The 23666-nt window shown below is 39.7% G+C and overlaps 1 protein-coding gene across 2 annotated transcripts in view; it reads left to right on the forward strand.

The window, feature by feature from the left end:
* Positions 1-21284, forward strand: part of STOX1 (storkhead box 1) — a 53564-nt gene extending 32280 nt beyond the window's left edge. Inside the window, exons 2-4 of one of the 2 annotated variants that reach the window (XM_006835834.1) lie at positions 12278-12430; positions 15031-17377; positions 21134-21284. In XM_006835834.1, the coding sequence (XP_006835897.1) occupies positions 12278-12430; positions 15031-17377; positions 21134-21284 (2651 nt within the window). The remainder of the gene's footprint in view (positions 1-12277; positions 12431-15030; positions 17378-21133) is intronic. The other variant, XM_006835835.1, reaches the window with a different exon arrangement.
* Positions 21285-23666: the final 2382 nt, after the last annotated feature.

A 23666-nucleotide genomic window follows, 5' to 3' on the forward strand; every position in this document is an offset into this window, starting at 1 on the left:
CGAAGGCTGTGGTCTTTGATCTTCATCAGCAAATATTTTAAGTCCTGTTCACTTTCAGCAAGCAAGGTTGTATCATCTGCCTATGGCAGGTTGTTAATGAGTCTTCCTCCAATGCTGATGCCATGTTTTTCTTCATATAAATCAAAACAACAATGAGATATCATCTCACACCAGCAATAATAGAAAAGATAAAAAAGAGTAGAGGACAATAAATGCTGGTGAGGATGCAGAGAGATTGGGACGCTCCTGATTGCTGGTGGGACTGCAAAATAGTCCAACCACTCTGGAAAGCAACATGGTGCTTCCTCAGAAGTTTGGAAATAGAAATACCTTATGATCCAGCAATTCCTCTACTTGATATTTACCCACAAGAAATACGAGCCATAACACGAGTAGATATATGCACACCAATGTTCATAGCAGCACTATTTACAATAGCAAAAAGATGGAGTCAGCCTAAGTGCATATCAATGGAAGAATGGATAACAAACTGTGGTATATACACACAATGGAATATTTTCTTACCTTGAAGAATACCAAAGAAACTGTAAGCCACTGCATAACATGGATGAACCTTGAGGACTTTATGCTGAGTGAAATTAGTCTTAAAAGGAGAAATACTGCATAGGACCATTATTGTAAAAGATTAAGAAAAAGAACACACACTAAAAGGGGGGGGGGGGAATTCTTTGCTGGTTACCAGGTTGTATGGGATGGGTTGAGGGGAGGGAGTGGAAGGTGAGCACAGTGTAGGGAATAGACACAGGATAGCTTGGGTGCTGGGGTGGGGGCATACACAAGAAGGAGGAAAATGGAAGAACAAGGTGGATGGGAGAACAGTTAGGCAGGTTTGGATGGACTAAGTGGGACAGAGGTAAATAATGATGTATGCATAACCTTGGCACAACAGGGCTCTGTGTTACAGCAGTTTTAGATTCCAGAGTGTCACAGCAGCTCTTGATCTGTCGTTGAGGTGAAGCAGAGTTTCAGATTTTATTAAGCTGGCTGGCTCAGAAGAGCTAGAGTCTCCAGATTTTGAGCACCGAATATAGGGCAGTGCAGACTTATATGGGGTCAGAATCGGGGAGGGGGTTAGGTTGCGGACCTGTTTGAAAACAGGAGGGAACCAGAGGATTGGTTCCACTCAGTAACCAGATTAACATTTTAGCTTTTTCCTGGGTGGAGAGGGCAGTGAATGTTTTTACCTTTTCCTTTTCAGAGGGGAGGGAGGGAAAGGTGAGCACAGGGTAGGGAATAGACACAGGATATCTTGGGGGTGGGGTGGGGTGGGAATACACAAGAAGGGGGAGGGGAATGGAAGAACAAGCCAGATGGGAGAACAGTTAGGCAGGTTTACATGGGCTAAGTGGGATAGAGGTAAATAATGATGTATGCACAACCTTGGAACAACAGGGCTTTGAGATACAGGGATTGAGGCATGGTTTGAATGGGTAAAAGAAGGGAAATAATGTCAGCATGCTTGGCTATCTTTTGAATGTTGGTTTCCCTTGTCTACCATTGTAAAATAAACACTTGACAGGAAGAGAAAGGAATAGTCAAAAACATCACCATAGAAAGCTTGTAAGTCTGTCTTCTGCCTATGACTGATTGGAATACTTAAAATGGGGCCAGAGCTTGCCCAGTAAGGAGGCTCCCGGTGGAGCGTTTGCATTGCATAAAACCATAGGTGGAACCCTGAACAGTATCCAGAATCTTCTGAGGTGGGAAATTTCCACTTGAAAGGACAAGCAGACCAGCCTGGAGGGGCTAGAAGAACAGAAGATATTTCTTGAAAGAAAGGCAGGAAAAATACAAAACAATAACAGCAGTCTGATTGACTACTACAAGAACAAGCAAGTTGTTTACCCAGGAGCCATCAAGGCAAGTGGTCCGGGTCCCCTCAGGGACCGACTAAGACTCAAGGGGACTACATGAGCAGGCATGTGGTCTGACTGGTGACCACGTTAGTCACCCAGAAGGGGAAGTGGGGGAAAAACAGCGATGAAGTTGTGAGCTAAGTCCGACCACTTTCAATAGACTCCTGTGAACACAGATTGAGACCTGGTTGGCCAGTAGTATAGCAAGATCTGGGGACTCCTGCGCCCAGAGACAGTGACATGGCCACAGAGGTCTAGAGCAGAGACTGAAGCGTCCATCCAGCTGATATGAAGTGAAGGGAGATGCACAATAGTACCCATACTTGCAGATAGTACCCATCTGACCTGCTTCAGTGGCTGGATGATCAGAACTTGACTAGAAGAATAAAAAAGAGGGGGAAAAAAGAGTAATCTGCTACAATTTGATGAATTTGACCTGTACTTATGATTGTAGTAGCTCAAAAGAAGGAACAAATCTTTACAGCGAGGATCATTCCCACCCCCTCAGTATGCAGGGCTGACAGGGATGGGCAACTTAGACATTGCCTAACCAAAAGGTGGCGGGGTGGGGCTACAAAGCAAGAAGTGACTGGTTTACAAGCTTTCAAGAGGGAGCCTAGTTTCAGACGGGGTGGGGGAAGGTAGACTCTCCATTGAGTGGTTTCCAATATGCCTAGATGGGGCTAATAACAGAAGGATGTTTACCTGTGCTTTATTGACTACACAAAGGCTTTCGATTGTTTGGATCATGACACTGAAGAGCCGCTTCCTAGGTTTGATTTTTTTATAGGAAGCTAGTATACCTGGTAGAGTCCTGGTGTGGTGCTGTGGACTAATGTGTCAGACTGCAGCATCATTTGAACTGCAAGGTCGGCAGTTCAAGCTCACCAGCTGCTCCTTGGAAACCCTATACAGAGTCGCTATGCGTCAGAATCGATTCGATGGTACTTAACAACAACAATGCACTTGGTGTGGCACTGTGGGATAAATCACTGGACCACAAGGTTAGTTTGAACCACAAGGTAGGCGGTTCAAACTCACCAGCCACTCCTTGGGAAACCCCATACAGGGTCGCTACAATACACCGGGTAATGGTAACGTAACCAAATGGTGAATTAACCAAAGCTCTGGAGGGCAAAGAAGTTATGGAAGGCATCAAAGGCCCTGGAGGATTTTGGAACTGAGTATAAAATTTAGGGTTTAAAAACCCCCTCTTAGTAGCTCCCTGTATCTCTGCTCTAAGTGACAGTGACAGCCTCGGGGAGAACACTGGAGACTCGGGGTACCCTGAGATAGGGCCACCTTTTGTGTCTTCCCTACTTTAACCATGTGCTGCTCTCCACCAACCAAATCATGGGGGTCTCTGTGATGCCAATGATCGTTGATGTTGGTGAATATGTTACTCGAAATGAAAGGCGCTGCCAACTATGACTCAGAATTGACTCAATGACAATGGTTTGGCTTTGGCTTAACAGGTTGAAGTGTGATTATTGAAGAAGATAATCACTAAAGACTTCTGCTGTGGAATAGCCTTTAACTTTTTGACAAAGGACAGTTTCCCAGAAAGGAACCATTTGTCTACGAGTCCAAAACTTTGCGTAAGAAGCAATTTTGGCTTCCATGGTGGATAAACTGACAAGATTACCCTTCCATATACTGCCAGCTTCTGAGTTTGGGAGTGCTTTTGTTTCTAAGTGTGGGGGAAGAGTGTTTTTTGCATTCTTTTACTAAAATAAAAGCGACACATGGAGAAAGGCAAGGTTTCACTGGCCTGAAACCATTCTTCCTTTTATTTCCACTTTGTTTGATTTTTTTGTACCTATTTGCAGGCAAAATATACAATAGATCTAATTATTCCAAGCCATGGAAAGATTTGCACAGCATCTTATCTCTGATAAGGAGCATGTTATACAAAATACTTTCATTTAAAAAAGTTGAGGTCTAATTTTAATGTTAAAAAAAAAAGTTGCCTGGAAATTCTGTATTGGATGAAAGTACAGTTTAAAAACTGGGAAGCTTCTTGGATTACGCAGAACAAAACATCCTTTTTCATTAAACCTGTGTGTATCTAAAGGCTATTTTATTCATGTTCTATTGTCATCTCTAATGCAGAAGGAAGATACCTTTCCCACAGTGTGATTCAATACAGGCGCCCAAAAAGATGGTCTCAGATTTCACGTGTCCGGGTAATTAGCTGGGATTGAGTGGCTCAGTTAAACCATCTGAAGGTCAATAATGCATGAATTTCTGGCAGACTGCCTAACACAGAGTCCATAACATACTTGTACGGGGACACGTTTTTATAATAGAGCAAGTTTCGTGTCTTAAATATGAAATAAGTAGTGATAGGATTGTCCTTATCTAATATTCACATGTGAATGCTTTTTAAAAAAAAAATCTTTCTTCTGTTTTGTCTACTTGGCAGCATGGACTCTTAAGGACATTAAAGGAGAATTCAAATACCCAGAATGTAAATGTGAGGTTTCATATTGATTAGATCCTCTTGGAATTTGTTTGGTGCCTTAAAAACATATTCAAACCAACCAAACCCACTGCTGAATCTATTCCTAGTCTATTCTGTTGGGTTGCAATTTGGACCCACCATCTGCTCTGCAGGAGAAAGGTGAGGCAGTCTGGTGGGTTCAAACTGTAGACCTTTCACCTAGTAGACCAACACTCAACTCCCACTGTTCCAATAGGGCTCCTTTTAAAAACAAGATAAATGTAAATATTTTGCTGGGGCTTCAAGCCATTGAGTCGGTTGTGACTCGTAGTGACCCGCTATAGGGTTTCCGAGAATTGGCTGGTGGGATTCAACTGTCAACCTTGCTATTAGCAGTCCAGAACTTATCCTATAGCATCACATGGTAATTTTTTCTTTGCATAGTAAATTAGGCTTCTTTTCCCTTAATGTTCATTTTTATGTAAAACTTGAAATTTGTCCCTAAAAATTTTACTCTCAGAAATTCTACTAATTCAGATATAGAAATAAACAAACTCAATTTTAATATGTTTTCACTTGAAGGATTTTCTCAGCAGACAGAGCAAACACTTTAAGGATTGGGTTAGGGCGGTTTATAACTTGATTTAGGTTCTTCCTTTTCTCTCTTAGGGACCTGAGGGCACACGTTTGTTTTGCTGTGTTTTTGTGTCTGCCTGTGTTTCCTCTAAAATGGTCATGATACCAAACCTCATCCAAAATGACTTGATAGTCTTGGTCCCTCTGAGTCTGGTGGACGGCAATGTTGCTAGGTCCATGTTTTGTTATCCATTGCTGAAGAAACCAAACCGAGACCACTCGGAGAGGTGAAGCAGAATTTCAGATTTTATTAAACTGGCTGGCTCACAGAGGAGTGAGTTAATCTCTCCAGATTTTGAGCCCTGAGTATAGGGCAGTGCAGATTTATATGGGGTCAGAATCAGGGAGAGGTGAGGTTGAGGACCTGTTTGAAGACAGGAGGGAAACCAGAGGATTGGTCCCACTCAGTAACCTGATTAACATTCTAGTTTGACTCCTGGTCAGAGATGATTGGTCCACTCAGTAACCTGATTAACATTTTAGCTTGTCTCCTGTGCAGAGAGCGCAGTGAATGTTTTTATCTTTTCCTGTTCAATTTGCCATGGTGTACCTCTTGAACTTACATTGAGGCATGGGTTTACATACTTCTGGAATCATCCAAAAAAATGGCTTTCTTTACTTATACGAAATTTCCAAAATGGAGTTTTATCAGGCCTTCCATCTGAAGCATATGGAGGAGGGGACCTTTGTAGTCACAGAGAAACTACCTCCTTTCCTTCAGAATTTTGATGAGGTTTTGAATTGCAGATAATTCCTGTTGAGCTATTGTCATAGAACTCCAGGAGGAAGCCTTGCTTTTCCAGGGATCTGCTCAGATTGGCCAGGTGCTTTCTAGGTCACTGCCCTTGGGCAGTGGGGGGCAAGGCTTGATTGTTGTTGTGGTTATATGCAGTGGAGTCGGTTCTGACTCATAGCAACCCTGTACAAGGTTTCCGAGGCTATAAATCTTTACGGGAGCAGAAAGCCTCATCTTTCTCCCGTGGAACAGCTGGTAGTTTCGAACTGCTGACCTTGCAGTTCGCAGCCCAATTCGTAACCACTACACTACCAGAGCTCCTTTGTGATTAGGTGAATTTATTGCCCTCCCTCAGGAGCTGGTTCTAGTTGGTTTTAGGATTGCAATTTACAGGACACCTGCCCTGGATTTTCCTGGGTGTCCTCTGCTTTTGATAGTTACGAGCTCAGAATGTTTGTTTGCTGTTTGGGCATGCACATGCTGTATTTCATTTGTTTTTCACTGTTTCCTTCACTCCCTAGAGAAGTGGGCTCTAAAATAATTGTTTCAAAATTCATCATCATTTGCATTCATCCTAACTTAAACATTTAATAAGATTTTATACACAGTCTTTTTGGAACAAAACATCCTTTACAGAAATGTCAGCAATAACTGAAGCAGGACCAATAGCATGATGTGGTCCTTCTTTGTTGGTATGTTTTGTGAAACCAGCCTTCCAGCAGAAAAACTTTATCCATTTCCGCAGCACCCACGACTAGGAGACTGTGTAAACAGAGGGAACATTGTTGTGAATTGTTTACTTTGGGCACAGTTTCTTTAGTATAAGGGTCAAATGGCCACAGCAGGCCTGGATTTAAGGGTGCTTTTCGATCACTCCTTAAGAGTTGAGGATAAAGCCAAAGGCCTGGTCTGCTTTGACTTTGTAAGCTACAAGTGGGATCTTCTATACAGAAAGTTAGTTTTTAATGGAAAACTCAGTAACCATTGTGTTCCCCAAACCAGAGAAGTGCAAAAGTAATCAAAACAGATTGGCTGTAGCTTGAAAATACTTCTGAGTCCCTGAATGATCTCCTGTCAGGGTTTACTCTGCTTTCCACAACAAAGAAAATGCTTGATGATTTATGCACCTGAAGGGTGTATCTTAGCAACGGGTATGAAGAAAATGTACTGAGAAACTTTCTCTAGGCTTTGTCTAGAGAGAGCTCAAAAGTAGAGGTTAAACACAATTTCACAAGTTTTTAAATTGCAGTTCACGTATTTTGTATTCATTTTAAGGATAAACAAAGGCATTTTGTCTTCCTAATTGGTTAGCACACTTGTTTACTCTTTTAAAATGCACATTTCCACACAGTGGAATTACAAATGTTGGTAGAGTATCTCTGGATTTGTCAAGCAGTGCTAGGGGTGGCATAACATCGAGTAAGCACAGTCAATCATACAAGATCAAAAGGACAGCATTTGCCCAAAAACAAAAGCTCAGAAAGCAGGAAGGGACAGGAAAGAAGGACTAAGGGGAACCCAGGGAGGAAGTGGGAAGAGTGCTGTTAAATTGAGGCAACTCAACCAAAGTCATGAGACATGGTGTATATAAATTGTTACATGGAAAACTAATTTGCCTTGCATTCACTTCGTTGAAATATCACTTGATTAAGTTCAGTTTCTTTTTGTTATTCGTCACTGTACAGTGCCTGAGGTGACAGATAACAATATTTATTTCCAGGGATCTGCCCTTAGACTAGTTGAAGAAATACCACTGTCTCACTTATGGATTATTCCTGTTGTTCTCAAATGGACATCATTTCTCCATATGCTTGGCTGGACCCTCCATTGTACCGTCCTGAGAATCAACTTCTTCCTCCCTCCGTTCCTGCCTTCGTCATTTTTGTATTACTTCATTTGTGAGAGTACTATGCCATAAACTTCCTGAACATTCACACTCAAAAGAAGTAAGGATGGCAAGACTTGTCAGGAAGAATCAGTCCCTGAAGAAGGAGCTTATACATGACAAAGTGGAGGGTCAGGAAAAAAGAGGAAAACCCCAAAGGAGATGGGAGACACAGTGGCAATAACAGTTGGCTCAAACATAGTAACAATTGTGTGGGTGGTGCAGTGTGGACAGTATTTCATTCTGTTGCTCATCGCGTTGTTATGAGTCAGAATTGACTTGCTGATAGTTTACGTGAAGTGGGGATAGGGTAGTCGTATACGCCACAAAGAAGAAAAAAGGGGATTACTTGGGGTGGGGAAGAGATATAGAAGTTTAAAGCTGCTGCTTTTAAGTTAAGTATATAAAGTTACATAAGAGAAGCATGAATGTATTTAAATTATACTTTAATTTCATATTTTGTCTGGTTGAGGAGGAAGATGCAATAGAGGAAAAAAGAAAATCAAGAGGAAATGCAGATAGGGTGAGAGGCTTGTTATCCTCTTAACTCAGAGTTTGCATTCCCAGGATTCTGAGTTTCAAGACACTTAGATAGTGAGTTTCAGAGAATCTTGTCTTATCACTGCTCTTCAAAATGCAAATTAATTGATTATCCCTTCATCTTAGTTTGTGAATGCTAGCCATAACCATAACTAAAAGGAGATCCTTCGCTATGCTGCAGAAGCAGATAGCAATTCTGCCTTGCTTTGTGACCCTCAAAGGCCAGAGATGCCCCAGCTTGCCAGATAAGAAGCTTAGTCAACAACGGAACCAGCCGATTCAGTAGTGTGGTGCTGTAGGATAAGCACTGGATCACAGGTTAATTTGAACTGCAAGGTTGGCAGATCAAACTCACCAGCTGCTCCTCGGAAACCCTATACAGAGTCACTATGAGTTGGAACCAACTGGACAGTACTTAACATCAGCAACAATGCAATGTATAACTGCAAACTGCTTACCAAAATTCTTAGAGAAGTCTTTTATCTTCTCAAAGATACAATAAGAACCTTTCACCAGATTTATTCAATCTGTATGCTGAACAGATAATCCAAGAAGCTAAACTATAGGAAGAAAAGCATCAGGATTGGAGGAAGACTCATTAACAACCAGTGATATGTAGATGATACACTTTGTTTGCTGGAAGTGAAGAGGACTTGAAGCACTTACTGATGAATGTCAAAGACATTCAAAAAAGACAAAAAGCCTTCAATGTGGAAACAAAAATCCTCACAACTGGATCAGCAAGCAATATCATGGTAAGTATAGAAAATACTGAAGGTGTCAAGGATTTTGTTTAATTGCATCTACAATGTATCCTCATGGAAGCAACAATCAAGAAATCAAACAATGTATTATTACATTGGGCAAATCCGCAGCAAAAGAACTCTTTAAAGTGTTAATAAGCAAAGATGACACTTTGAAGGGTAAAGTTTGCCTGACCCTGGTATTTTTAGTCATTTCATATGCTTATAAAAGCTGGACAATGAATAAGGAATACCAAAGAAGAACTGATGCATTTGGGTTTTGGTGTTGACTAAAAGAATATAAAATATAAGATAGACTGCCAGAAGAATGAACAAATCTGTTTTGAAAGAAGTATAGCTGTACTGTCCCTTAAAATTGAGGGTGACAATACTTTGTCTAATGTATTTTGGTCATGTTATCGAGAGGAACCAGTTCCTGGAGACAGACCATCCTGCTTGGTAAAATTGAAGGTCACTGAAAGAGAGGAAGACTCTCAAAGAGATGGATTGATCCAGTGGTTGAAACAATGGGCTCAAGTGTAGCAATGACTCTGAGAATGGCACAGGACCGGGCAGTGTTTCATTCTGTTGGACCCAGGATTGCTGTGAGTTAGAACCAACTCATTGGCACCTAACAACAACAGTGACCACTTATTAGCTTTGACTTGTTACAAGTCTTTACCTTTCCAGTCCCTACCACTCTCTTTCCTACCTGAGGCTTCTCCACTGGCACCAGGAAGGGTTAATTGCAGGGCATGGTCAAGTTTTCGGACTAACTTGACTTTCCTTCCATCCTCAGAACCAGGTTTATTTGTTGAATGCTTAGCTACTTTGACATTGCTGTCATTAACATCCTAACACAGGGTGGTGCTCAGTCTTGGAGTGAGGTGTTTGCTACAAATGCAGAATCACAGGCCCTGTCCCAGACATTCTGAATCAGGATGTGCACATTAGTAAGATACCCTGATGACTCTCATATGAGTATTAAAGTTTTAGAAGCACTGCTGGCCCCTCTGGCTTTTACTTTTTTCCATTCTAATTTGACACCATTCAGACAGAAACTACTTTAAATTATTTTGAGACTTGGGGTTTCTCCATAATCTTATTCATCTTTTGTTTTCTAGTCCACGCCTTTAAACCGTCTTTCCACTTTTCAACCCCTCACTCCTATTTTTATCTCCGCTCATTCCCATCCTCTCTAATTTTACAGAGATCAGATGACTTTGCTATGGTAATTTTTTTCCTTCTTTCCTTCCTTCCTTCCTTTTTGTTTTTCTCTCATGTCTCAGAAGGAGTAATATCTTCCTTATTTCTAAGCGAGTTCTTCTACCTGTGCCTTTGATTCATTTACTTCTTTCCCCTCTGTGATCTTGCTTTATTGTTTTCTCTCCCAGAGTCATTTCTATCATCTCTGCTAAGTCATTTCTTTTTGTATTAAAGGTTCCGAGAACTTCTTTTAAGAAAATCACAACACACATTCACAATGACTTGATCCTACTCACTTCTGGTTTGTATTCTTTCTTCTAGTTCACAACTAAACTTCTCAAACAAATGTTATAGAACCATGGGTTTTAACTGGGTGATTTTGACCAGTGGACCTTTGACAAGGTTTGTCACAAATATAGAAGATGTTACTGGCATCTAGTGAGTCAAAACCAGGGATGCTACTAAACATCCTACAATACAAGATAGGCCCAACAACAATGAATTATCTGGCTTGAGTGGCTGACCACTCTCTTTTGCTTGTAATTTTCTCAATCTTAACAGTGAAAGTTTTGGGTATCAAAAAACCCCTTATCCCTGGGTGAACTGGAACGGCTGGTCATCCTATGTCTGGCCCTATATTAAAATGACTTAGTTGGTGCAACAGAAACAGCACAAGTGGATGGTTTAACAAAAAAATTACTTTTTCACAGTTTCTCCTTGTTCTTAAGTGCCGAGTTGGTTCCAACCCATAGCAACCCTAAATAGATAGGGTTTCCAAGGAGCAGCTGGTGAGCTTAAACTGCCAACCTTACAGTTCAAACCAACTTTGCAGCCCAGCACATTAACCCACAGTGCCATACCAAGACTCACAGTTCAGGAGGCTAGAAATCCAAATTCAGGGGTTGATTCTGGGGAAAGGGTTTCTCTCTCTCTTGACTCTGGGGGACGGAATTTATTACTTGACTCCTTGGCAGTTTTCATATGACTGGCCTGTATCTTCCCTCATTTCTGCTTGCCTAATCTGCTCATTTTATCTTTTGTAAGAGATTAACTCAAGACATCCTACACTAATTCTGCAGAAAACTCATTCCCAAATGGAATTATAACCATTAGCTTAGAGGTTTGGATTTACAACTTGTGTTTTGGGGGGACACAATTCAATCCACAACAGGTCCAAAATGTCAAAAGTGCCCAAGTTGAGAAATGCTGCTTTAGAAGAAAACCACATGGCTTTCACTTTTCATCCTTTGAGCTCCCTTCCCTTTAATCTGACATTTAATTTGTGCCTTCTGTAGAAAGTCATCAATGTGAGGACATTTTCTCCTTCCTCAATCTTTATGATCTTTTTCAAGCGTTTAACACTGTTAATTTGTTCCCTTTCTCTCTTTATTATGATAAATATATAAGTAACCAAACATCTGCCATTTATACAGTCTCCACATGTATAGTTCAGTGACCTTATGTTCATCATGTTGCTCAACCAACAGTACTCCCCCATTTTTCCGTTACTTTTCAAAGATGTTCAGTGTCCACTAAGAATTGTGTATTTACACTTGAGTTTTTGTTTCTGTTTCTGCCAACCCCAACTTTATTTTTTAAAACTTTTTTTTTTCTTGGATTCAGGCAATCTATCATGCCAGAAATAATAGACAATAAATAACAATAAATGGTGTCATATTCTTTTTTTTCTCTTGTAACTTTCTATTGTCAATTTGAATGAAAATTAACAGACATGATCATCAGCTTTACAGTCAACAAATGATATGCTTGTTTCATCTCAATGATTACAATCCCCCCTCTTAAAACTTTTTATTGTGGTTTGAGTAAAGGCTTAGAGACAAAATCATCAGTTTCACAATCAACAAATTATATACTGTGTTGTCCCCCAATGATTATAATCCCCTCCATGCAACAACAGTTACAATGAAAACAAAATTATTTGAAAGATGTGATTATCATATAAACATTGTCCTCCTGAACCCTGCTGGCACTTTGTACCTTACATATGACTTATAATGAAAGATATAGCAAACTTGTTAAAAATAGGGATCATAGCTTAAACCTTTTCTTTCAAAGACTGAGGATAAGGAAAGACGGATGAAAGATTAGCAATTTCACTTGCTCTTCAGTTTTTATAACTATTAGAGTCACTAATTTGAAACATTTTATACTATGCCTAATTTGTCACATTTTTTTATATCTCTAATTTAGGTGATGTCTATCCAGTACAAATGGATCTACTAGCACAATCTCAGTTTGTACCTTTGGCTGAAGTTCTTTGTTGTGCTGTATCAGATATGAATGCAGCTCAGATTGTAGTAACACAGGAATCATTACTGAAGCATTTGGTGAAACATTACCCAGGTAGACTAATCAGTTTTTCTCTATTAGTGGTTCATATCATGTGTTTGACTTCTGTTTATAATCTTAATAGATATAAGTTGTTCTTGTTAAGTACCGTCGGGTTGGTTCCGACCCATAGCGACCCTGTATAGGGTTTCCGAGGCTGTAAATCCTTACGGGAGCAGAAAGCCTCATCTTTCTCCCACGGAGCAGCTGGTAGTTTCGAACTGCTGACTTTGCAGCCTGATTCGTAACCTCTACGTTACCAGAGGTCCTTAATAGATATAAGTAGAGCAGGTAAATCTATTTCCCCCCTCCCCCCCCCGCTTCTCTATAACCATATATAAAGAGCTCTGGTAGGAAGTGGAAGTGGTTATGAGTCAAGCTGCTAACCTTAAGGTCAGCAGTTGAAACTACCAACCATTCCATGGAAGAAAAGTGAGGCTTTCTACTCCTGTAAAGATTTACAGTCTCAGAAACCCTGTGCATGGTTGGTATGAGTCAGAACCGACTCCTTGGCACACCACCACCACATAACCATATGTACATGGAGTCCTGGTGTGGTGCTGCAGGATAATGCACTGGACTGAAAGGTCAGTTTGAACTGTATGGTCTGTGGCTCAAACCTACCAGCTGCTCCTTGGAAATCCTAGACAGAGTTGCTGTGAGTCAGAACTATCTCAGTGGTATTTAACAACAACATAGGAGCCGTAGTAGATAGTGGGTTATGCGTTGGGCTGCTAACCACTAGGTTCATGTCCACCAGCTGCAGCTTGAGAGAGAGATGAGGCTTTCTGCTCCTGTAAAAATTTACAGCCTTGAAAATCCTGTACAAGGTTTCTGTGAGTCAGAACTGACTTGATGGTACACAGTAGCAGCAGCAGTGTAATCATATAAAAGACTCCTGGTGTTTAAACTATAGGATCATCACTGCACTGCTAACTGCAAGGTCGGTGGTTCAAACCCACCATTCCTATACAGGGTTGCTATGAGTTAGAACCACCTTTAAGGCACCTAACAGCAACAACATAATCATATATCATTGTATCCTTATATTAGCAAATTTAATAAGAATTTTAAAAATTTTCAGATGAGCATTTAAAACAAATGCTTATGACAATAAATAAATATATAAACCAGACTCTGTAGTGGGGGTTATAAAGTGAAAAGGAAAAGGTGATTTTTCCTCCCCTCCATTCCCGCTGATAGGTGACTATTGCTACTGTTCATCATTTCTTATGTCCACCTTTCATACATAGTATCGGGATATGTTGTTGTGACATGCCATCAAGTCAGTTCCAACTCATAGCGACCCTGTCTGTATAGGGTTTCCAAGGAGCAGCTGGTGGGTTTGTACCACTGACCGTAAGGTTAGCACTCCAGTGCTTATCCTACAGCACCACACCGGACTCCATTTGGATATACATATCCCTTTTTATTGGAGTCCTGGTGTGGCACTGTGGATTAATGCGCTGGACTGCAAAGTCGGCTTGAATTGCAAGGTGGGCGGTTCAAGCTCACCAACCACTCCTCACAAGCCCTATACAGGGTCACTAAGAGTAGGAACTGACTCGACGGTACAACAGTTCATGTCCTGGAGGCACAGTGGGTTATGTTGGACTGCTAACCAGGGATGAGGCTGTCTGCTCCAAGAAAGATTCCCAGCCTTGGAAACCCTAGGGAGCAGTTCTACCCTGACCTATAGGTCACAATGCCTCAGAATTGACTCCCTAACAGTAGTTATTCATGTTCTTCCTACTATTTTTACTTAAATTTTATCTTAAAGATCTTTCCATATCACTACTGTTGATCTAGCTCACTTCAATAGCTGCATGGTATTCCAGTGTGTGGCTATAGAAGACTATTTGTATCTTTCCCATTATAAAAATCCATTGTAGAAAAAAAAGAAATCACAGACCACCACCCAAAGAAAACTAATGTAATTGATTTTTTTCCTAAAAATGTTATGTGTTTTTAACATTGTTTTAATAATACATTTTGAACCCTGCTATATGGAAAAGAGAATTTCTTCTAAAATTATTTTGTTACATTCCTAGCTTGAAAAAGCACCACACCATATCCGGATATTTTGAAACTTGCTCTCATTTTTTCTATAGATTCTTATGAAGATTTAAACAACTGAGACTGTGGTTTTAAAATACTCCTGCATTTGTTTGCCAAGAATGCTTTTCTCAGTCACATTTTAAATTTCTGTGTTTGCATAACTTAGTGTATGTGCATGGACTCAGATTTTTTTCATTAGCCATTAACCTGGCTATATATTTTTTTGTCTGAGTGAAATAAATTCCTATTATTCAATTAAACTACGAATAGCGTTAATGCTTCTTTGGCACTTTAATTTCATATTTTAATTTAATTACATATACTTAATTACATTGAACTAATTGGGCTCATTTTGTAAATGTGTAAGTTCACTTTGTAAGTGTTTTGTTCTGTTGTACATAGGGTCACTGTGAGTCGGTACTGACTCAGTGGCATCTAAAACATTAATAGCAATTGGGTTCATTTTGTACATGTGTAGTTATTTCTAAGTTACTGATTTAATCATTGAAATGTTTTTTATTCACAATCAATCTGTGTAAAATGCTTGTTTATTTTAGGCATTGCGGTTCCATCTCAAGATATTCTCTATGCCACTCTGGGTACTCTGATTAAAGAAAGAAAGATTTATCACACTGGAGAAGGATACTTCATAGTTACCCCTAACACTTACTTTATCACAAATTCAACCACCCAGGAAGATAAGAGAGTCTTGTCGGAGGGAAGTCATTCAGTGCCGACTTGTATCACGTATCTGGTGAGCATGGACGGCTCTGCAGAATTCAGCAAAGAAACCGCGGCCATCACTCCTCATTGTCAGTCTTGCCAGTGCTTTCCTGATGTATGTACTCAGCCTTGTCAGGAACCATCACCTGCTGCAGACGTGGTTAGAAAAGACCAGGAAGGACTCAGGGAATGCAAACCTTTGGTACAGAATCAGGAAGTTTCAGTGTCTGAGGAGAATCAGGGCTACGATCGGATCAAACCTTTACCATGCACAAAAGATAGAGAAAAAGGCAAAAAGTTTGGCTTTGGTCTCTTTTGGCGCAATATATCCAGAAAGGAAAAACCTAAAACAGAGCACAGCAGCTTCTCTGCCCAGTTCCCACCTGAAGAATGGCCTGTTCGAGATGAAGATGACCTGGACAACATCCCACGACACATTGAGCATGAGATAATCAAACGAATCAACCCCATTCTGACTGTTGATAACTTAATCAAGCACACTGTCCTAATGCAGAAATATGAAGAGCAGAAAAAATATAATAGCCAGGGTACTTCCACTGATATGCGGATAGGTAGGCACAAATCTTCCCCCAAAGAGGGAGTTAAGAAAAGGCATGGTCGTTCTGCAAAGCCTCGAAGGCAGGGTCATGGCCATAGAGAGAGACACAAAGGCAGGAGTCAGGCATGTGAGCCTCAGCCAAGAAGCATTAGACACGGGAAACATGCCAAGCTCCTCGTGACACAACCCACACCCAGAAGTCAAAGCCCAGACGAAACAGTTCAGAAACCACTTGGTGAGAATCCAACAATGCTAGGTTCTCATTTGATTTACAAAAGGAGAATCAGCAATCCTTTCCAGGGTTTGCCTCACCTCAAGAGCCCAGTAACCAGAGGGCACAAGAGTCAGAAGACCAGTACTCTGAAACCCAGTCAGACTGAACCAAAAGAAAGAACTTTCCAAAGGTCAAAGTCTTTAAATTCCTCAAGAATTTTTAACTGTGAAACCAAACAGTTATATACTGAACAACATAAAGATAAGTTGAAAGCAGAACCCATTTATGTGAGTAACTCTGTCAAACCTATCAATGATGACTTTGGGGATCACCTCCCAGATTACCCTCAATATGGTGTTTTGCTAATTGATGGTTCCTTTAGGGAAGGCATGTTGGGATATGATGTGTATGGTGGAGAAAGCAAGGAAACCCCTGAAGTCTTTAGGAAAAGTCATTCTCACTTTGACAAATTAGTGGAGACCAAAGAAACACAACATGTCCTGCCTACTCAAGATCCCTGCTCTTTAGACCAGGCTTCCTCTGCTTGTGGATTAGTTGCTAAAACAGTACAACAATTCCAAAACCTTGGCCTTTTGGATTACCCAGTTGGTGTGAGCCATTTGAGACAACCTGAGAGAAAGATCAGAGACTCAGAAGAAAAATTCCAGAGAAAGGCATCCATCCAGGACACAGAGACTGCTAATGTAGAAAATGACAGGCTTTCTGACAATGACCAGGTCTTGTATGAGAATGAAGTGGAAGATGATGATGGTGCCTGCAGTTCATTATATCTAGAGGAGGATGATTTTTCAGAGAATGATGACCTATATCAAATACTGCCTGGTCATACTCAATATTCTTTTCCAGGTGGAAGTAAGTGGAATCATTTAGGAAAACAAAAGGTAACCACAAGATCTTTGTCTGGGTACACCACCAAAATAAGTAGGTTTGAGCCTGGGGTGCTTAATGACAATGAATGTTACAAACCCACTGTGTTGCTCAGTAACCTGGGGGAAAGCCAAAAACCTATCCTCTCTGCTGAAAGCTGTGGCCTTAGTTCAGAGGCCAGGTTTGCTTTTGATGATGAAGAGGAACCCAGTGTGGCTGGATGCATACAGGTCTCAGCGCTTGCTGATGGAAGCGTGTTTGATTACTGTAACACAAGGAAAGGCAATTCTGAGGCTGAAATCCTGCAAGACTCTGTTGATGGTGTCATAGGAAAGAAACCAGCTACTTGGAGTCAGAGTTCTCAGAATCAGGAAATTAGGAAATGTTTCAAACAGAAGTTAGAACTTTACAATTCTTCAAATATGTCAATGGTGTCTCAGAATAACCAACATGAAGACAGTCAACAGGAAGGCACAGAAAATCATAGCATGGCAGGAGATAGTGGAATAGATTCTCCTCGGTAAGTACACATAAAAGCGATTGATTAACAGCACTGTTCCACAGAATTATTACTATCAGTGGCATGGTGGTTTACTTAGTGGGAGATGGCTGGATGAACGTTTTGTAATGATATAATTCTGCCAACCTTTGCTGAATAAATTGTACAAAGTTACAATGAAATCATTTATATAATAGGATAGAGTTAATTTTTAATGTGAACAAAAGTCTGATCCATTACCACTAAATCTTGAGGTATTTCTAAAAACCAAAAGCAACAGCTATAAGCCAATCACTATATAAATAAGTGTCCCCGTGTGGCACTGTGGGTTAATGCACAGGGCTGCAAAGTTAGTTTGAACTGCAAGGTTAGTGGTTCAAGCTCACCAGTTGCTCCTCAGAAACCCCATACAAGGTCACTATCAGTTAGAACTGACTGCACTTAACAACGAAAACATATAAGTAAGAATGGGTGGGTATTAAAAATAAGAATAAAGGATAAGGACCACAGTTTGGACTTTATTTCACACAGCATGATATAGATAGTATATTGCCATGTAGAGAAGTCAAGAAGTGTTTAAAAGATATGTCTATTTTCTACCAATATTTTTCACACCAATTTGTTTAAATAACATTGTTCATATTATAAAATATGGTTGTACTCAAATGTTTGAGAAGTACTAAAAATTGTTTTTTAAAAACACCAATTCTTCCTACCAGCTAGATATTTTAAAAACTCTTTTCACAGTAGTTGTATTTGCTGCTAACACTGCAGTCTGAACAGGAAGATTTTGCCTATTGGCTTCATACTGTATACCAGCTGTACTGTGCATCTTGCTATTTTCAATGAATGATGTGCCATGAACATTTCCTCATTTTATTAAATAATCTTCTAAAAGTCATCATAGAAAATTTGGTAAAAGTCTTTGCTGTGAGTCCTGGTGTGGTATTGTAGGATAAGCACTTGACCTCAAGGTCAGTGGTTCAAACTCACCAGCCACTCTTCAGAAACTCTATACAGGGTCACTATGAGTCAGAACCAACTCAACAGCACAAGTTTGTTGTTTTTATATAAATTTGTGTGCCTTTTTTGGCACTTCCCCACCTTTCCAGCCCCATTCTATATATGTGACCCAAGCTTTCAGTGTTAAAGATTTGGTATATGTATTCTTCTCAATTTTTTCTATGCACTTCTGAATACAAGTTTTTTGTTTTTTTTTTTAATTTCTTTTTTTTTTTTGTATTTCATACAGAGCCATTGCTTTCTTTTTTCACCTATCTTGAATATGATGTTGTTGTTAAGTGCTATAGAGTTGGTTCCGACTCATAGTGACCCTGTACAGGGTTTCCGAGGCTACAAATCTTCACAGGAGCAGAAGTGTTCCTGTGGAACACCTGGTAGTTTCAAACTGCCTACCTTGAGGTTAACAACCCGATTCATAACCGCTACACTACCAGAGCGCCTTATCTTGGATATAACAGAATCAATATTATAGAGATAAAGTTCATTCTTTTTTAATGGCTGCTTAGTATTCCATTGGAAGCCCTATAGCTCTTTAGGATAAGCACTGGACTGCCAAAACAAGGTCAGTGGTTCAAGCCCACCAGCCACTATGTGGGAAAAAGGTGAAGCTTTTTGCTCCTGTAAAGATTTATAGTCTCCAAAACACTATACAGGGTAGGTATGGGTCAAAACCGACTTGATGGCATACAGCCGACACCAGCACCTAACCAAGAAGTCATTGGTCCCCTTTCTTTCTTTTTGGCAAAAGAACAGATTAGGAGAATTACTCCTTAGCATGCAGTTGATCGTTTTAATTTGAGAATCTAATTTCTTTTTAAAATAGTTTATCATATGGTATCCTGAAAGGTTCAAGTTCACCAGCTGCTCCTCAGAAACCCTATACAGGGTCGCTAGAGTCAGAACTGACTCAATGGCACTTACCAGCAACATTCGTGAAAGGTGTATATTAAAGATATTTAGAGGAAAGGGAGGGGAAGATAACACTTGAACATCACATATGTATCAGAATTGTGATAAACATGAATGAGGTTACAGATGAATAAGATGTTGTTGCTAGCTACAGGAAACTTAGAGTTTAGTTTGAGGAGACCAACCAACAAACTGAACTCAAGAAAAAGCATAAATTCTTCATAGCTGCAGAGATATGGAGTTGAGTGATGGGCCGTTTGGAGGAAAATGTGTTGAAGGACCGACTTTTGAGACATATCTTCATGTACTGTACAAATGGTTGGAAGGGTCAAAGTGGGAAAAGTGAAGTGTCAAAAGCAAAACCAGCCAAACATTAATGTGATTGGCTGAGGCAAGGTAGATGTATTGAGCAAGGTAGATTAAAATAGTTTATAGCTCTTAAGAACACTGTCAATATGAAAAACATGTGAGTCGACTTTTCCTTTCCGTATAACTTCCCAGAAACAAATATAAACAGAAAAATATTGGGCACTTCAGTTATACAGAAGAGTTTCTGTTAGAATATACTTGCTATTGAATCTAAGGACAGATGTTCAGAAAATATGAACTGCTTAGAAAGCTCTCAAATAATTAAGGTGCTGTTGTGATGCTTTTAACATGTAAAACCTACGTTCAATAGAATGCTACTCACCATTAAAGACTAACGATGAATCTGCGAAACACTTCATAACATGGATGAACCTGGAGGTAGGTCATTAAGCTGAGTGAAATAAGTCAGTCACAAAAGGGCAAATGTAAGACTATTATTATGAAAGGTCCAATAAAGATTTTAATACTGAAAAAGACATTCTTTGATGGTTACCGGGGGAGGGAAGTGTGAGTCACTGGCAGGAGAGTAGACATGTTAAAAATAAAATTAAAATATTAAAAATGCAACAACTGAACATGCCAAACATTGGTGAGGGTGTAAAACACCTTGAGCTACCATTTTGAAAAATTGTTTGCCAGTTTCTTAGAACATTAATGATACACTTTTCCTATGATAAATAAAATGTTCAACAACAACAACAAACAAACCAGTTGCTGTCACATTAATTCAGACTCATGATGACCCCATGTAAATAGGGTTTCAAAAAGTTCATGGAAAAATGGAATTAAATAATGGAATTTTCAATGAGCTTTTTGAAACTCACTTGTGTATCAGAATGGAGTTGTACTCCATAGGCTTGTCAATAAGGGTGGTTCCAGGGAAGGAAGTGGATTTCCAGGCCTTTTTTTCAAGGTCCTACTGAGTGGACTCAAACTGCCAACCTTTTGGTTAGCAGCTGAAGCTGAGCTAGTTAGCAGTTTGGACCATCCAGGAATTCCTTCTTAGCACATGTTATATGCTTGCTGTTCAAGTTGATTCTGACCCATACAACCCTATTGAGCAGAATGGAACTGCCTCATAGGTCATCTTCACAGGAACAGATTGTTGGGGCTTTATTCTGTGGGCCAGTGAGTTGCCACCACCGCTTCTTGCCTAGCACAAACGTACAGCCTTCGAGTTGATTCAGGCTCATAGTGACCTATACAGGGTTTCTAAGGCTGTAAATCTTTTCGGGAACAGAAAGCCTCATCGTTCTTTCGGTTAACAGTGCAGTGCTTATTCTGCAGCATCACCACGGCAAATAAATATGAATTGATAACTTCAGATGATTTTAGATGTTAGCTTATCTGAAAAAATGTATCTTAGTGTTAATAAATGTTGCATTGCTTCAAAGTAACAAATGAAGGGGCAATGCCTTGATTAGAAATCCAGGTCTCTTATGAAGGTTATAATTCTGTTATTTTTAATATCTTTAGGACACAGAGTCTGGCATCCAATAATTCAATCATTTTGGATGGACTGAAAAGACGACAGAACCTTCTGCAGAACTTTGAAGGCACAAAGAGCAGCAGTCAAACACGGGCACCCAATTCCTTACTACAACTCACTCCAGTCATAAATGTCTAATTCTTATTTTTCTATCAAAAAAATTTTTTTTGTAAAAATGTACAGAATGTTTTCATCAACCAAGTACATAAGGGATCCTCTGAATTCAAGTACATATGTTATTAACCTCGTTACATACTTTGTTCTACTTACTTTTTTCCTTCTTTAGACATTTTAAAGTTTTGTTTTGTTTTTTGTTTTTTCATTTTGCCATGACTTTATTGAGAATATTCAATTTTCAATAAAAGGAAACATGGACCATTTCCAATTAAACATAACTAAAATTTCAGACATTTATTAGTTTCTAATAGAATGCTAATTTACTACTCAGTAATCCATTTCTCTCTACCTAAGTTCCTGTGTTATGTGGAACTCATTGGATTTTAACACAAATTCCCAAAAATAGTGTGTTGTAGGTTTGCATAGATACTTTGTTTGCAGCTAATGTATTTTATCATTATCAGCAAGAATTTCTATGGATATGTTGGATGTGTATGGATACTGTAAACAAATCCTTCCTTTCAGTTATTGTAGCTCAGGTTTTGCTCTGTGACTCGTTTGAACATAAACAAATTAGTCCACAATGTAACTGGCAATGTCCAAAAAGGTCTGTGGCAGAAGACATCTGACTCTACCCTTCCTCTGGTCTGACCCACATTTCAGGCCCTGTGATAGCATATCAATGAGAAGTCAAGGTATTTACCTCAGATGTTGGAAGCAGAAGGGAAGCAGAATAGTTGCATGATGGTTTGTGAATGAGAAGAAGGTTCTGAATGAGATTTAGAGAAAAAAAAAAAGGAAGATGGTGGATAAAAGTTTCGATTCTGGAGGAGAATGGCAAGTTGTCTACGTCTGATCCATTTCTGCTTATGATAAGGCCAAGATATGTTTCTCAGAAGTTTTGCTAGTAGGTTGTTTATCAAACCAAATGGTGAAATGATTGGTTTTCTTGGGCTTGGGTAACAGGGAGCAGTCAAAACTATTTTCAGTTTATTGGGTAGATCACTAATATGGCTGAATAGGACTTTTTTTACCCTAAGAAGTATCTGAGGATTGTCAGAGTTTCAAGGATGACTGAACTATTTGAAAAATCTCACCATCTTGATAACAAAGAAATTCCAAGTGATGCTGGACACTGTGGAGAGCAGCATCCATGGAGTGTGGTTGTGTGTGTGTTATACCAACTACACTGTGTGGTCAGATTACTCACGGCTGACTGTTGGTTTTCACTGGGCCCTGAAACCTCATGCGCTATGGTCACAAGGACATTCCGAACCCTATTCAAAATATCAAGAGGATAATCTGGTATGGAAAATATTTGTGGGGATACAGGGAGATGCAGACTTTTTAGGTCTCTTACAGCTTAGAATCGGAAACCCTACAAAGGGTCGCTATGAGTGCAAGATGGCACTTAAAGTACAACAAGAACAGCAGCAGCTTAGAATCAGCACCAGTGAGTGATACTTAGGAGAAAAATGTCAGCTCGATTGAAGAACAACTTATCAGACCTTTGTGCTGAAAGTGAAAGAGGCAGCTTTGGAAAACGATGAATTTTCCAGTACTTAGGGCATTCAAACAGGGGCTTAATGGATTCCTTGAGTAGTATACTGAAAAGCGATTTTCAATATTTATCTTAATAAAATGGCTCAACTAAATGGTTTTGAAGATTCCTCCTAACTTGAGGTTTTGTGCTCATAGAGTTGATGACCCTGTGAAACACTGAACTCATGCTAGATGCTTGGGTGTTGCTTCTAGCTGCCCAATTCTTCACCTAACTTTCCCAACCCTTGGGAAAAGGAGCACCAACAACTCAGTCACATCTTTGATTTTAGACTGGGACAGGTTTCTTGGTAGGGTGAGGAATCCCAAAATCTCATGATTCCAGCAATGTCTAGGTATCAGTGAAATTATTCTAATTTTATCAGTGGCTACATCATGATGCTCTTTAGTTAAATGTACTACATGAAGCCTATTATGCGGTCCTAGAGGCACTCATCTATGGCAAGAAATTTGGAAGACAACTGACTGGAAGAGATCCATATTTGTGCCCATTCCAAAGAGAGGTGACCCAGTGGAATGCAGATTTCATCAGACAATACCATTAATATCACATGCAAGTAAAATTTTACTAAAGATAATATAAAAACAGCTGCAATCATACGTTGACAGAGAACTTGCAGAGGCTAAAGTTGGATTCAGATGAGGTTGTGGACCGAGGGATATCATTGCCAATGCCAGATGAATCTTGGCTGAAAGTAGTAAATACCAGAAATGTTTTCCTGTGATTTATTGACTATGCAAAGGTTTAAAAATGAATGGCTTGCATTTTTTCAGTAATAAATTTTGTGTGTGGAAACTTTAGATCTTGATATCTCTTCCATATTGCAGTCTGTTCTCTAATGA

Source organism: Chrysochloris asiatica, unplaced genomic scaffold, assembly GCF_000296735.1.
Source record: "Chrysochloris asiatica unplaced genomic scaffold, ChrAsi1.0 scaffold00020, whole genome shotgun sequence".
NCBI lineage: Eukaryota > Metazoa > Chordata > Mammalia > Afrosoricida > Chrysochloridae > Chrysochloris > Chrysochloris asiatica.